Here is a 14,682-nt window from a genome sequence, read left to right as displayed (position 1 = left end):
TCTCAAATTAGATCATGCCACTTTAGCATCAATTTTCTTCACTTTTCTTTGTTTCATCAGGTCATGGAGCAGGGCAGCTTATTTCCAAACCATCATGCTTTCTTGCAGAAAGGAAGCATAACCCATTTTCTCCATTTGCCTTCTTTTTGGTTCTTCACCTCTTTCCTCAAAGGTACTGGATGATGTCAGGGTATAACTTACACTAGCTGTAATTTGGCCTTGATTATTTTATGCAAGTATGTAAGCATGAACAATAAAAGGTAACAGAATACTAATCAGAGATGGCATCACATGCAAACTCAAATCCACTCATCAGATGCGCAAACATTGCCAGAGACCATCGGATAGTAATCAAGGAATTCTGAATGATTTCTGATCATCTTAAACCAAAAAGTAACAGCAACACCATTGCTGGCTTGGCTACAATTAATGAGGTCAGTACAGAACCAGAATCTCAAACCAAACCACATTTTTATGTCTTCCAGGTATATAAGCATTGCAACAAGGATGGCATTTGTTGCTTATCCCCAAACATTTTGAAAGTGATGTTGAATTGCCTCTTGAAATGTTGCAGTCTCTCATGTGTAGCTACTCCCATGACAATGTTCCCTCTAAGTTGTGTAACCACTGCCAGGCTCTGTGCACACCAATTGATAGGTACTGATGTGCAATGACCTCCGAGATCAGAGGTTGAGGAAACATTGTCCTACAATACTGTTAGAGTCCCAGGATATTAACCCAACAACAATCATGATGGCATGGTTCCACATCAGGATAGAGTGTGGATTGGGCAGAATCTTGCAGGTTATGGTTTACCCACATCTGATCCCCTTGTCCTAGGTAGGAGACATTTGGAAAATGCTCTCAAAGGCACTTTGCAAGTTATTGCAGTGCATCTTCTATATGGTACACACTGCTGTCACTGCACTGCCAGTGAGGGGAATGAATATTAATGTTGGCATATGGGATACCAATCATGCAGGCTTTGTTCCAGATAGTGTCGATCTTTTATTAGATTATTTTTAAGTGTTGTTGGAGCTATATATAGGCAAGTGAAGAGTACCCACCACACTCCTGACTACTGCATGTAGATTGTAGACAAGCAGAAAGGAGGCAAGTTATTAGTGGTGAATTCCCAGTTTCTGACTTGCACTTGTAGCCACAGTATTTATATGCTGATTCATTTGTTAAATGGTATGTCCCAGGATGTTGGTACTGGCAAAGTTATGGGGACATGGTTAGATCCTGTCATGTTGGAGATGATTATTGCCTGGCAGTTGGAAAGCAACCAGCCATGTCTCTTTAAAGTTCCAAGCACAAAGATTGACAGTTCAGCAGTGTGTGGGAACCGAGGAGCAAATACAAGTTGCTTAACATTCCACACATTGCCATTTCAATGTGTCTTTTCACTAAGTTTGTCCTTGAACAGGACTTCTTTCTAATGTAGCATGATTATTGCTTGCCTCTTATCATTCCAAGCCTGAATGCTGTGCATGCCTTGTTGCATTTGAACATGGGAGACTGCTTCATACCACATGGCAAATTTTTCACGTGATCTCTTAAGGCAACTACTGTATGCAATTTAAAAAAACGTTTTGGCATTAGGATTCAAAACAGTTTTTATTCTCTGTCCTTTACAGACAATATAATTAATTCCGAGGTTTGCAGTGACTTGTTCTTCATATCACCTTCTGCTGAGGCTTCTTGTAGATAGGTTCCGATAGATGCAGAATGTTGAAATACAGCAGAAAGATCAAAAAGTGGATGCAGGAAAATAGAGACACCAGGACAGGGAATAAGTCTGGCAGTTGTGGGGGAGGATCTTGTGTCGCACTTATCAAACTCAGTACAACCATGGCAATTACGGATAGAAGGAACTGTAGGAATAAAAAAGAAAATGTTTCTGTTTCATATACATTAAGTCACATTTTTCAATACTTGTTCTGGCTTCCAATGTTGGAAATATAAATATTAGAAGATCTGCAAATCAGTATAATTCCCTGTATGACCTTCATTCTCGCTGCATCCTTACTTTGGTGTAATGCTCATTAACCATCTTCTATTTTGTCTCAATGTTTCTTAAAATGTCAATACAATGGAATTGTTTGAGCGTTCACATTTCCTCCTACAACACACAGATTCTTTTAAAATCTATGTCCATTTTTACTAAAGCATTAGTTTTTGATGCATGTTGCCTTCTTTGCCCTCTTTTCCACCTTGGTGGTGATGTCCTGTTCATTGATGTCAACCTCTCAACTAGGTTTCTTATGAAAAAAAATCAATTTATTCTTTAAATGCCATTCATTTGATGTTCAGATGTTTTGGTGCCAAGACTTCAGCTTAAATGTCTCAGCTAACATTCCAGTTGCATGGAGAAAGACTGCTTGAGACTCAAACTGTTAGTATGCAAGAACAACATGTAAGCTAACATAAGCTAAAATCCTTTATGATGTGAGGATCTGAATATAAAAATAATGTATTCCACTTCAGTTATACAAAGCATTGGTGACACCACATTTGAAATACTGTGCATCAAAGAGTCATAGAGATGTACAGCATGGAAACAGACTCTTCGGTCCAACCCGTCCACACCGACCAGATATCCCAACCCAATCTAGTCCCACCTGCCAGCATCCGGCTCATACTGTGCATCATTTTGGATATTAAAGAAGAATATAAAGGCATTAGAAGCAGTTCATTAGATTGATGCCTCAAATGAATGCGTTGTCTTATGAAGATAGGTTGGGCTTGTTTCGACTGGAATTTAGAAAAATGAGTGGTTTGACTAAGTGTATATGATCCTGAATGGTCTTGACAAGCTAGTTGTCTGAAAGATATTTCCTTATGGGTTAGTCCAAAAGTAGCAGGTATTGTTTTAAAGTTAGGCGTCACCCTTTGAGGACAGAGATGAGGTTTGCTTTCCCTTTCTCAGAGAATCACGCAAATTTTGAACTCCACCTCAAAGACAGAAATAAGGTCACTGAATATTTTTAAGGCAGAGGTAGACAGATTCTGGTTAGGCAAGGGAATCAATGGTATTAGGATGGATGGGAATATGTAATTCACAAAGTAACAAATCAGTCCTGATCTGAATAGAAGAGCAGGCTCAAGGTACTAAAGGGTCTATTTCTCTCCTATTTGTATGTGGGTATGCACAGCACTGAGGGAGCGCAGCGTTGTCATTTTTCAGATGAAACATTAAATGGAAGGTCTTGTCTGCTCTGTCAGGTAGTTGTAAAAGGTCCTGCAGTATTATTTTGAAAATTTTCAGGAGCGTTCTCCTTGATGTGCTGACCAATATTGATCCTTCAACCAATTGGTTTTAAAACACAGATGGACTAATCATTACTTCATTGCTCTTTGCAGGATCTTGCTCGGTGCAAATTGGATGCTGCAATTCCCCCATTTAAGAAGTTAAAGTGCGTACTTAGAAATGAAAAAAAAACTGTGAGGCATCCTAAGATATTGAAACATGCAATTTAAAAAGAATTTTCCTTTTTTAAATTTTCTCCTAATATTCCCTCCTCCACTACAGCCACTTATGCATCTTTTGAGTAATATTTCTGAAGTCGTCACATTGGACTTGAAAAGTTAACTCTGTATCTCTCGTCATTGATGCTGACAGACTTGCTTAATTTCTCCTGTACTCCTGATGAAGGGCTTTTGCCTGAAACATCGATTTTCCTGCTCCTTTGGATGCTGTCTGAACTGCTGCGCTTTTCCAGCACCACTCTCATCCAGAATCTGGTTTCCAGCATCTGCAGTCCTTGTTTTTACCTAGTTAATTTCTCCAGGACGTGGTTTTAATTTCATTTTCCAACAGCTATAGTATTTTGGTTTTGAGCCAATGTAGAGCTGGTTTATGCCAGGTGTATGGTCAGTTTGTGTTGTGATTCTGAAATAACATAACTGGGCTAAAACATCTGAAGATTAATCTCCTGTGAAGACATATATATATTTATATATATATATATATATATATATATAAAAAGGAAATTAAATATCTGACCCCATTTTTGACACTGTTAATGTTAAACACTTCCACATTAATTACTATGAATTATAGTCAAAGTAAAGCTCATGCTCCACTGCTTCAGCAGCATAACATCAAATATCGCCATGTTGTGGTGTTTTCTATTTCCTACACCAGCCATCCTCACGGCCAATTTACTACTACTTAACATTCAATTATTGAATTTATCTAAACTGGTTTTCAATCAAGGCCCGATATATAATAGGTAAAGGTGTGATTCCAGTGCTCATTTCAAAACAAATTTAAACCAAATGTTTTCAAAAAGTTATTATTTACTTACTGCAAAGTTAAAAAAAATCACAACACCAGGTTATAGTCCAACAGGTTTATTTGGAATCACTAGCTTTTTAAGCGCTGCTTTTTCATCAGATGGTTAAAGAAGCAGTGCTCCAAAAGCTAGTGATTCGACAATAACCTGGTGTTGTGTAATCTTTTTAACTTTGTCCACCCCAGTCCAACACCAGCACCTCTGAATCATTACTCACTGCAAGTTTTGCAAGACACGGTGGAATTATAAAGTGTGGAATGCACCTCCTCACTCCCTGAGAAAATTGTTCAAGTTGCAGATCCTCCAATGATACTTTTTCAAAGGCTGACAGAAATGTTGTTGTGATGAGGAGGAAGGCCAAAGAGGTAACAGTGTAAGGAAGGAGCAGTCCATCCTTCAGCAACAGGGGCAACATGCTGTGGGTAGAACAAAATAAAGAATTTTCATTCTTACTCAGAAATACAAGAAACATAACATTCATTAAACTAAAACTATACAATAAGTTGGATTGATCTCTGGATTAGGGAAAGACTTGTTAGGTATCTTCTAAAAAGAAAAACTGGATGGTGTCAAAGACTGAAAATATAAATGACATTCATCAGTGTTATGAATATGGGCCTTTTTAAGATAGTTATGTTTAAACATTCTCTTTAAATTTAGGGTAAAGCAAAATGTCCTGGAATGGAGCATGGTGAACTGTGCCTGTGAACAGACACAACTGATGTGCCCCATTAGGTCAGAGACCCAAGGTTACAACACCATAGAAATTCAAGCACCAGTTTTTATACCTAGCCCCAAAGAATGTCAGAAATAAAAACAGAAATCACTATAGAAACTCAGCAGGTCTGGCAGTAGCCTTGGGAAGAAAGCAGAGTTATTGTTTGAGTTCCAGTGGTTCTTCCTCAGAGTAGTACCGATGTCCTATTCTTTCTATGCCTCACTGGGAAATCAAGTCCTGAGATTCCTGAAATTGTGATATTAGCTTTAACTTTTGTGCAAGTATGCAAGGTCTGCAATTTACCTCCCTGACAGACTTGGATTAACAGAAAACATGGATCAGTTTTCTTTACTTAATTACTATTTACTACTAATAAGTAATATTCTAACCACAAATAAACATGAGTTTGAACATGTAACTCTACTAATTTAAACTCGAATACTCCTACACAGAGACAGATAAAGAAAAGAAAAATAGTGTTACCGAGAGAGGGGAAAATATACTGAGGAAACAATTCAATGGCACCTATCCACAGGAATTAATAGATGGTTCCCTTTGTTTCTCAAAGTCCTTTAGCTCTCTAAGCTTTTACTTCACATTTATTTCACTTCTTCATAGGAGGCACAGAGTGATTGGTTCGCAAATTATAAAGTCTTGACTTACTGGTTAAAAGCAATAGCTTATAATAACTGGCTTTCTTTAGCTTCAGGTATTTGACTACACACACCACCACCCCTTCCAGAGTCCAAAGGCTTCTCACTAACATTCACCCCTACAAGATGTTTAGTAACCCAAGAGCCAAGCGTAGACATGTCATCATGCTGATGACCTAGAAATGAATTCAGTTCCACAAACCAATCAACAGCCTGTTACTAGCCAAATCTCTGAATGTAGACACTCTGTGGCCATGATGTCTCTTATTCATCATCTCCCATTGCTTGCAAAACAACAGTCAAAAATGACCCACAATGAATTTCAGTAAATTACTTTTAAAAAGTACAGCAATTCCTTCCTCAGCCCTTTGTTTAAAACTGTCCTTCTCCTAATGCAGGCCACATTCAGAAATAAAGTAAAATAAAAAGATACAAAAATAGACTTCAGAGACCAAGGTTGGTGCATTGCTGCTGGAAGTTAATTTGATTATACTCAGAAATGGCATTTAAAAAGACATGGAAAGCTTACCCTGGATATAATAGAGAGAAGAGAATCTTTTGATGGCCATGAAAAATTTGGAGCTTTAGCTACAAGAATACCTATCTGCTGAGTGTGCGCTGTGGAGTAGAGATGTGGCAAAAAGGCTTTTAGTTTATTATTGTGTTCACTGGTTAGTGGGGAACTGCCTATTCTGTAGCTTAGTGGACTAATTAAACCCACTAAATAACTTTCAGTTGATGTTCATTTCATATTTATTAGAACAGTAGAAGTCTTTAAACATGACACCATATGCAATTCTTACCAGTGGCTTCTAACAGAATGGTAACAGCACAAACTCTGGAAACAGTGACCCAAATATTTAGAAAGTTTAAAAACCAACAGATGCTTGATGTTTATCAAAATCATATGCAAGGGAGAAGATTTACAAGGAAGATTTTCGACATCTTAAATTTGTTGTACATTAAACAGGAGAGGAAATGGAAAATCATCTGCAGTAAGACCAAGGCATTTCCACAGAATTTAGTCATTTAAAACTATTAATTAGTTCCCATTTAGAGATTTGAAAAAAGAAATGACCTCACCTAAAAGTTGACACAAGCAAAAACCAAGTTGCCATAAAAGGGATTTCATGTAGAAGCAATAATACAGGTCTGAAAACAAATTGAATAAAAACATATGATTAAAAATTTGCACAGAGCCGTACTGAAATATGGCAAGGAACATATGGGTAAACACAATGCCTTGTGTAGTACTGATCCACACAGACCAAGATGATCAATGGTTCAGTCCCAGTCTGTACTTCGTTAGTTGATCTCAGCCAGGATAATATTAGGGGTATTATAAATGGTGTCAATATTTTTGTCAGCATAGCAATACTATTACAATTAAATATTAAGATGTGCTATCTGACAAATAACCATAAATACTCAATATAATGAACAACCTGTCCACACGTGAATCGCAGAGCACACTGTTAGTTAGATCAGCCATAACCGTACTAATTGGAGGGGTCGAATGGCCTGCTCCATGTTTGTATGTATGTTATAGTCCAATAGGTTTATTTGAAATCACAAGCTTTCGAAGCGCTGCTCCTTCATTACCTGTCAAAGGACTATCACCTGATGCCGTTGTGACTTCTGACTTTATCCACCTCAGTTCAACACTGGCATCTCCACATCATGTATGTATGTTGGCCTTGGAGATGACAGTTTAACCTATTAAGTCGCTGCAAATGCAACGCAATACTTTCCACTTAACAACTTTTCCCAGTTATCCAGCAAACTTCTTGACTTCAGATTATTATTGATTTCCTTTTGAAAAGGCACAATTGAATCTGCTTGTAACATACTCTCAAGGAGTGCATTCTAGGTCATAACCACTTGATAAATAAATCTGCTTTTCCATATATTGCCATTGATTTTTTTTGCCACTTACCTTACTGTCAGTATCCTTTGGTTCTTCTCTCCACTACTAATGGGAACATCTACAGCCCTCATGGTTTTGGATACCTTGATTAAATCTCTCAATTTTCTCTTTTGTAAGAAGAGCAACCCCAGCTTCTCTAATCTAATTATGAAGCTGAAATTCTTTACCCCAAAGCTATTCTCAAAAGTTATTTGCACTACCTCTGAAGTCTTCACATCCACCCGATAATTGGACATAATACTCCAGTCCAGGTCAATCCAGTGCTTCACGAACATCATCGAAACTTTGCTTTTGTTCTCCAAGCTTCTGTTTATAAAGCCAGATATCTCACATTCTTTCTAACCACCAACTTAACCTGCCCTACCACATGATTTGTGCACACAAACAGCCAGATTTGTCCTTGCACCCATTAAACTAAACTAAAATGTGTAAATTGCCTCTCCTTGTTCCTCTTACCAAAAATACGACACTTTCCATTTATCTGCATTAAGATTTATCTACTACATGCCCTCCTATTCCACCAATATCTCCCTCTCTCTCTCTCTCTCCATTTATCAGTAAAATCCTCTCAGTTGATAATACTTCCAGGTATTATGTCATCTGCAGTTTCTGAAATTGCATCCGAGACACCCAAGTTTGGATTACTGATGTAGATCAAATAAAACAGTAGTTCTAATACTGATCCTGAACATCAAAAATGATTTATCTTTTGCAAGTCCACGATGGCTTTCCTCAATTTAGCCATATTTGGCCAAGTGACTGTTAGTTTTATCCTGGATTGTTTTCAAAAGGTTTTCTCCATCATAGAGTTAAACTGATTAATCTGTTGTTACCAACATACTTTTTTTTGGTCAAGAGTATATATTTGCAGTTCTTCAGTTCTCTGGCCTCACCCTTGTATTAAGGTTTGGAAAATTATGTCCAGTATGTCACAGTTTTGTCCCTTACTTCCAATAGCATCTCTGAATATAATGCATCTGATCCTGTTGGTTTTAAGTATAGCCAATCCTTCCAATATGTCCTTTCCATCAATTCTTGACTCATCTAGTATCTCAATTACATCCACTTTCACTACATGTTTGGCTTCATTTTCTTTACTAAAGTGAGATGCAAGTACTTATCTACTATCTTAGCTATGTCTGCTACTTCCCTGAAATAGCTACTTTTAGATCCCTAAATCACACCCAATTTTTCTCCAATTTTTATTTTGCTTCTTCTATGCTTACTGACCACTAATGGCTTCCCATTTTTCTTAGCTGCCAGTCTTCTCTTATACTGGCTTTCCGAACAACAACAATGCCAACCTCTTCCTGAAAGACATCACTTGAGTGTATCTTAGCACCAGTTAGTGCTCTCAGGAAAGAAACAGGAAATATGCAGTTTCCTGCTAATTTTGTGGCCCTCTGCCCCCTCCAGCTCCTGTCCCTCTGCACTAATGGCAGCAATGTGGCACAAACCTTACTGCTGAGGAAAAATCTCAGGAAGGCTAGAAAGTGCACGGAAAAGAACTGGGGCCAATTGCAACACTGCTGAGCATTAGCCTCATTCAGTTGGTAGCACTGTTGCTTCAGTCAAAAGCTTGTGGGTTCAAATCCACTCCAAAATTTGAGAATATTATTTAATAAGAGAATGCTCCAGAGGAACTATCCTTCAAATAAACATTGAAATGTGGTGCTGTTCTTCTAATGTGCATGTTAACAATCCAATGGCATTACTTAAAGAACAAAGAGTTCAACAGACACCCTAGCCCACCACCAACCCAAAGTCATCAGTTATTCATCATCTAATATACAAAATGGCCACTACATTTGGCTACATAAAAGGCACGTGATATTTAAATAACCCAATGTATGTAAAGTTTGCAGTAGAATGAAATTGAATGTTAATGATAATGTACTTGGTGATGTAACTCGGACATCAACAGTCGCATGCTATCAAGAGTTAAAGAGAGGAATGGACAAACTATATTGAAGAGTTGTAATCAGTATTCTGTACATTGGAATGTAAATAAATAATCTACAGGATCCACGCAGGGTCAGAATAAGGCAAAGACAGAGATGCAGCAGACTCAAATATGAACAGTCAAAACAAGCAGAGCAGCCTTGAGTGCAATACAGACATCAGTTCAATACATTGTCTAAATCAAACTAAGCTCACCCGTAATAAAATGGCCACTTAAGTAAAACATCAGTGAGCAGCCGATCTCTATAGAATCATATCCTAGAAAAAGACAGTGCATTCAGGTAGGATGCGAGAACATTAGAATAAAAAGTGTGTATAATTTTAGAATAAGAAATTAAGCCAAGGAAGCAAATCTGTGGCCAGGTTTGATAAATTATTGCCAGCAACTGTGCTTTGGGCAGAAGGCTGCTCCGTTAATTTTATGGCAGCCAAATTGTCTTTTGACTGCCTCAAGGTTGGAATGAGGTAGAGCAGGCGCCTGTTTGAACAAACTGACAGGTTGATATGTCAACTGGCAGGAATATCAGTGATCAGATTAGTCAGTAAATATAGAATCTCTAGTTATATTCAGTTAGATAAGTAATATAAACTTTATAAATAAATGCTCCATTCACTTTTAGCTACTCTACGCAGCGTGGCTTAACACATTCTGCCCAATTCTCTTTTATAAAATGAACAGACATTAAATTAATTGTTAAAAAAAAAAATTTCAGACTTTTGGATAATTCATACTCAACTGCCTATATCTCATTCATATCTATTCCCACAGTAATTTGTGCTGGGCCTAAAACTTTTACAATTTACATCTGTTTCCATCTCTATGATTTTGATGAAGAGAGCGAAGGCATGGTAGCTACATTTGCAGAAGAGATCAAAATATATAGGTAAGTATGTTGTTAGTACGGCATAAACAGGTTTCAGGTGTTAAGTTTGCATAGATAGGTTAAGTGAGTGGGCAAAAATACTGGCAGATGAAGTATAATGTGGGAAGCTGTACTTTGGCAAGAATAATGGTAAAAAAATTACTTATATAGAAAATGACAGCTCAATCCCAGGGTACAAAGGGATTTAGGTGTTCTGGTATGTCATTACCATGGATCAGAACCTCTAAGACATTTTAACTTGCAATTCCAAAATCGGTGTTTTAAAAGAGGGCTGATACAGCCAAATGTCTGCAAATATAAATTAAATGCCTTCCTGGAGAATACCACCTAGAGAATGTCACACCCAAAAATGCTAAGAGGAACTTCAAACAACATTTCAAAGGAGGAAATAGGCAAATTAAAACAGACTGGATTGTGACCTCGTTTGTCTAGAAAATAAGGGGGCTGATAAACCCCTGTTCAACAGCTAACTGCCCTCTGTGAATTATATCCCAAATTGCCAACACATTGTGTTTTGCCCTTTGGAGAATGTATATGGACAGGGTTTTTAAAAAAAAGTTTCAATTGTACTGGAGTGTTCTAGTGGGATTGAGGCTTATTTCTGCTGGTGTGTACCAGTCTGGGTTCGAAGAAAAATCACTGGGCTTGAAGTGTTAACTCTGCATTCTGATACTGGCAAAACTCAGCAGTCTGGCAGCAATTTCTGTTTTTGCTAACTAGATCGATACCTAGAATGAGTGTGTTCTCTTACAAGGATAGGCTAGACAGGCTGCACTTGTTTCTACTGGAATTTAGAAGAATGAGAGGTGACTTGATTGAAGTATATGAGATCCTGAATGGTCTTGACAAGGTGTGGAATGGGTTTTTCCTCTCATTGGTCAGTCCAGAAATTTAGGGGGTCACCCTTTTAGCAGAGATGAAAAATTTTCTTCCAGAGAGTTATGCACCTTTGAAATACTGTGCCTCAGAAGGCTGTGGAGTTAGAGTGATTAAATATTTTTAAGGCAGCAGCGTATAGCTTCTTGTTAGGCAAGAGAAGCCAAGATTATTAGTGGTAAAACGTATGTGGTATTTGAAATCTAAATTAATCAGTTTGATTTTATTCAATGATGGAGCAGACTTGGAAGGCTGAAAAGTCTACTTATGCTCCTATTTTATATGTTTGCATTCTTCAGGTTAGGCGGACACCAAATAAGACCGTATATTTGGATATGACAGAGTCTGTTAGGAGGTGGGAAACATCACAGAATAGTCATTCTTTTCCAAAGCTAGGTTCCAGCCTAACTTTTCCAAGTTACTGAACTGTAGCACCATACCACTGCTCTGGTGGATAACTGAGCAAAGGTCAGAGATAAAACTGAGAACCTTCTTAATTTTTAACAGTCTAATATCTCAGTACACAGTGCACTTACTCACTGCGCTTTCACAGCTAGTCAGTTAAAATTCATTATGTGGACAATTATCTAACGTTGGGACAAATCGTCTATTCATTAGCTTAAAACATCAATTTAGCTCAGTTAGTAACATTGCTGGGTCAGAAGTTGAGTCTAAGCCTTATTCTAGGAACTGAATACAGATTGCATTGTACATAGAATACAAATTATCTAAACATTTATCAATGTAGTATTTATTACAACATAACTGAAAAGGTTTCTGATCACAAATTTACAAAAGCAATTCCTTAGACAAGCTAATGTACTGTCTCATGTACCAAATTTGCAATAGCAAAACAATAGAACATGAAACGTATACAATTACGGAAAAGACATAACTCTGTTTCAAAGATATGTAATGCTATATGATCTTTATCAGTCATGTGTTTGTAGTTCACATCTTGGCATTCCTGGCGACTGCAGCATCACAAAACAGACGTTCACAAAGCAGAGGTAGTTGAGTTCATCATGTATTATGTACATTTTCCAATTACAAGAAAAAAGTCAAGTTTTTTTGGGAAAAGAGACTTTGTGATGAGTTTCTAATTAAGTTTCTAAGATCAATATTGGAACTCACAAAATTGATCCAGTTAAATTATTTGTTCATGGAGAAATTCAAATGCTGAGGGATAAATTTTGTATAATCAGTTATGGCTACGAAGTGAGGTAAATTGGTTTAAATCTATGGAATAAGACCATTATGTAGTATAAAGAGGTTTATTTCTGAAGATAGCAAGGACTGAGAGATATTGTAAGAAAATGGATAGATATGTTTGGTATTTCAAGAAGTGGTGGATTTGTCTCTGAAGGAAATTCCCATATCTTTAATGTCTGTGATTTTATCTGAAGCATTGCAATTTCATGAAGAACATGAAAGTAGGATGAGAATCTTATCTGTAAAGAAATACATGCCTAACTCTCTTTCAAAATTGAAGAATGGCAGCACTTGGTGTATGAAGGAATATCTGCAATATTACATTTCTACAAAACAGGTCTATCTTGAGTAACTTTAAATTCTGCACACCCCCACCCCCATCCCATTGCTAACCAACAATGCCTCACATTTAGTCTTGATCGCAGCACCTCTAGCGAAGCCATAGTTCCTTAGCCAGTTCTGTATGTGTGAGAAAGTGTTACTGAACGTTACAACTATGGGTGTGCAGTACCCCAAACCCAAAGCCAAAGCTGTTTTTGCCAGTCAAACGCTCTTCCCAGTAGAAAGTGGATTGAAGTGATTTACTTTGTTTCTACTTGACTTTAATCCCTCTCTCATCTGGAAAATGATTGAGTTAACCAAGGCCATTAACAGCAAAAATCATGGAATCTTCCAGTCCTTTATATCTCTATACTACAGCAGGCTGCACATTTACTCATTTAACCAATGAGTTTTCCCAATTGTTTTGAAAACAAACCACAGGAACAAAGAACAAAAGAGGTACACCAAGTAATAGAGTAAAGCTAACCTTTAATTAAACATTTCTAAGCAATTTATTAACTTGTGCAAATCTCTCTCTCTCTCATTATATAGCATCATGTTGTTTTTCATAGTATGTTAGCTTATAGATGTTGCAAACTAAGTGCCACATAACTAAAGTACAGCATGTTCTTTCCAAGGCAGCTGACTGCCTCAAGTCTCTGATTCCGCTTAATTGAAAGATCACAGCAAACCAATTTTAAACGCTAACCCAAAACATATGATATGCTGAAGGTTTCAAATCCCTGTGTATTTTAACCATACAATGGCCTCAATGAACTTAAAAGAGAAAGCTCACTCACTGAGTCAATGCTATAATAGGTGTTATTGACATGCTCATTGTTATGTTGAGATGATGGTTTTGATACATACTGGGACTAGACATATTGTGTAACTCACATTTTATGGCAGGCAAGATTTCATGAATGAACAGACTTCCAAATTTTATATTCATGCTGCAGGAAAATAATGAGGTGGTGGTGGTTGAGGGGTGACTTTATAAAGGTTTATAAAATCATGAGGGGCATAGATAAGGTGAATAGTAAGGATTTTCTCCCCCTAGGGCAGGGGGAGTTCAAAACTAGGGTGCATATTTTTAAAGGTGAGAAGAGAAAGTTTTAAAAAGCACATGAGGAGCAACTTTTTATTTTTACAGCGTGGTTTATATGTGGAATGAACTACCAGAGAAAGTTGTGGATGCAGGTTGAGTTACATTTAAAAGACATTTGTGTAAATACACGGATAGGAAAGGTTTGGAAAGATCTGGGCCAAAGGCAGGCAAGTGGGACTAGTTTAGTTTGGGAACATGGTCGGGGTGGACTAGGTGGACCAAAGGGTCCGTTTCCATGCTGTATGACTGAGTAAAATGAGGGATGGCCACATGGAACACAGAGACAAACAGAAAAGACCTTTTTGTTTTAGAAACTAATTATTACAATACTGCACTAAGATTAGAAGATACAACCACATGTTGTGGTAGTAGCTAGCAAACAAGGAAGATCTCAGGTTCAGTCTCTCAGCTGTGCTTTGACTGAAATAACAGTTATAGAGATACAATGAACCACAATCATAAATGGATGAAAGTTTTAAACAACGATTGTCATTTGAGCCAACATCCTGCGTATTCCTGATGGAAAGTGCATACTGGACTAAGGGGTTGCAAGCTCGTTGCAATGCCCACCCCTCTCTCAACCCAGAGTTCAATCATTCATCTGTGTTCACTGTGAAAACTCATCAAGAACAGCCAGTAAGTGAGACTTTCAAAATCTGTCAGCATTGAGGAAACCATATTGTACGAGTGTCAACACTTCAACAGAAAAAGGAAAAATTA

The 14,682-nt window shown here is 37.5% G+C and overlaps 1 protein-coding gene across 2 annotated transcripts in view; it reads right to left on the bottom strand.

Annotated features, from left to right (window-relative positions):
• Nucleotides 1-1,601: 1,601 nt before the first annotated feature.
• The window catches only part of alg6 (ALG6 alpha-1,3-glucosyltransferase), a 59,479-nt gene continuing 46,398 nt past the window's right edge, over nucleotides 1,602-14,682 (bottom strand). The window contains exons 12-14 of one of the 2 annotated variants that reach the window (XM_072574039.1): nucleotides 6,756-6,824; nucleotides 4,519-4,717; nucleotides 1,602-1,877 (exon numbers count right to left, since the gene is read on the bottom strand). In XM_072574039.1, coding sequence (XP_072430140.1) covers nucleotides 1,680-1,877; nucleotides 4,519-4,717; nucleotides 6,756-6,824 — 466 coding nt within the window. In that variant the 3' untranslated portion in view covers nucleotides 1,602-1,679. The remainder of the gene's footprint in view (nucleotides 1,878-4,518; nucleotides 4,718-6,755; nucleotides 6,825-14,682) is intronic. The other variant, XM_072574040.1, reaches the window with a different exon arrangement.

The sequence above is a fragment of the Chiloscyllium punctatum genome, chromosome 7, assembly GCF_047496795.1.
Source record: "Chiloscyllium punctatum isolate Juve2018m chromosome 7, sChiPun1.3, whole genome shotgun sequence".
In the NCBI taxonomy this organism is placed as follows: Eukaryota; Metazoa; Chordata; class Chondrichthyes; order Orectolobiformes; family Hemiscylliidae; genus Chiloscyllium; species Chiloscyllium punctatum.
Note: the sequence above shows the minus strand (reverse complement) of the source record. Positions and strands in the feature narration are given on the sequence as shown.